The 452-nt window shown below is 62.4% G+C and overlaps 1 protein-coding gene across 1 annotated transcript in view; it reads left to right on the top strand.

Annotated features, from left to right (window-relative positions):
- TULP1 (tubby like protein 1) overlaps positions 1–452 on the top strand; it is a 3,783-nt gene continuing 3,331 nt past the window's right edge. Inside the window, exons 1-2 of the mRNA XM_019470351.1 lie at positions 1–55; positions 172–317. Of these exons, the coding sequence (XP_019325896.1) occupies positions 1–55; positions 172–317 (201 nt within the window). The remainder of the gene's footprint in view (positions 56–171; positions 318–452) is intronic.

Below are 452 nucleotides of genomic sequence, written 5' to 3'. Positions count from 1 at the left end.
ATGTCCGTGTTCCAGGTGAACGGGGAGAAGAAGGAGAAGAAAAGCAAGAAGAAATGTACGGGGCAAGTGGGGGGGCGGGGGTGGCAGCCAGTCCCGCTGCCCGATGGCATCACCCTGAGCCGACAGCACCTGGTGCTGCGTGACGGTGTCCCCCGTGTTCTCCCCCCCCAGCCGCCACCAGCAGCGATGAGGAGGACGATTCTGACTCCAGCACCAAACCCATCAGGTCGGAGAAGAAGAAAAACCCGGTGTCCCTCTTCCAGACCGGTGGGGACCCCCCCAAGGAGAAGAAAACCAAAAAGAAAGGTGAGAGCCGGGTGCCGCAGGGGCTCGCGGGGATGCGGGTGAGCCTGGCCGTGGAGAGGGGGGTTATGATTGATGGTGTTGGCATGGGTCTATGCCGAGCTCGGTTTTGGGGTTCGGTGGAGTCAGGCTCTTCACACCCCCCCCCC

This window comes from Aptenodytes forsteri, unplaced genomic scaffold, assembly GCF_000699145.1.
Source record: "Aptenodytes forsteri isolate BGI_AS27 unplaced genomic scaffold, ASM69914v1 Scaffold142, whole genome shotgun sequence".
NCBI lineage: Eukaryota > Metazoa > Chordata > Aves > Sphenisciformes > Spheniscidae > Aptenodytes > Aptenodytes forsteri.
Note: the sequence above shows the minus strand (reverse complement) of the source record. Positions and strands in the feature narration are given on the sequence as shown.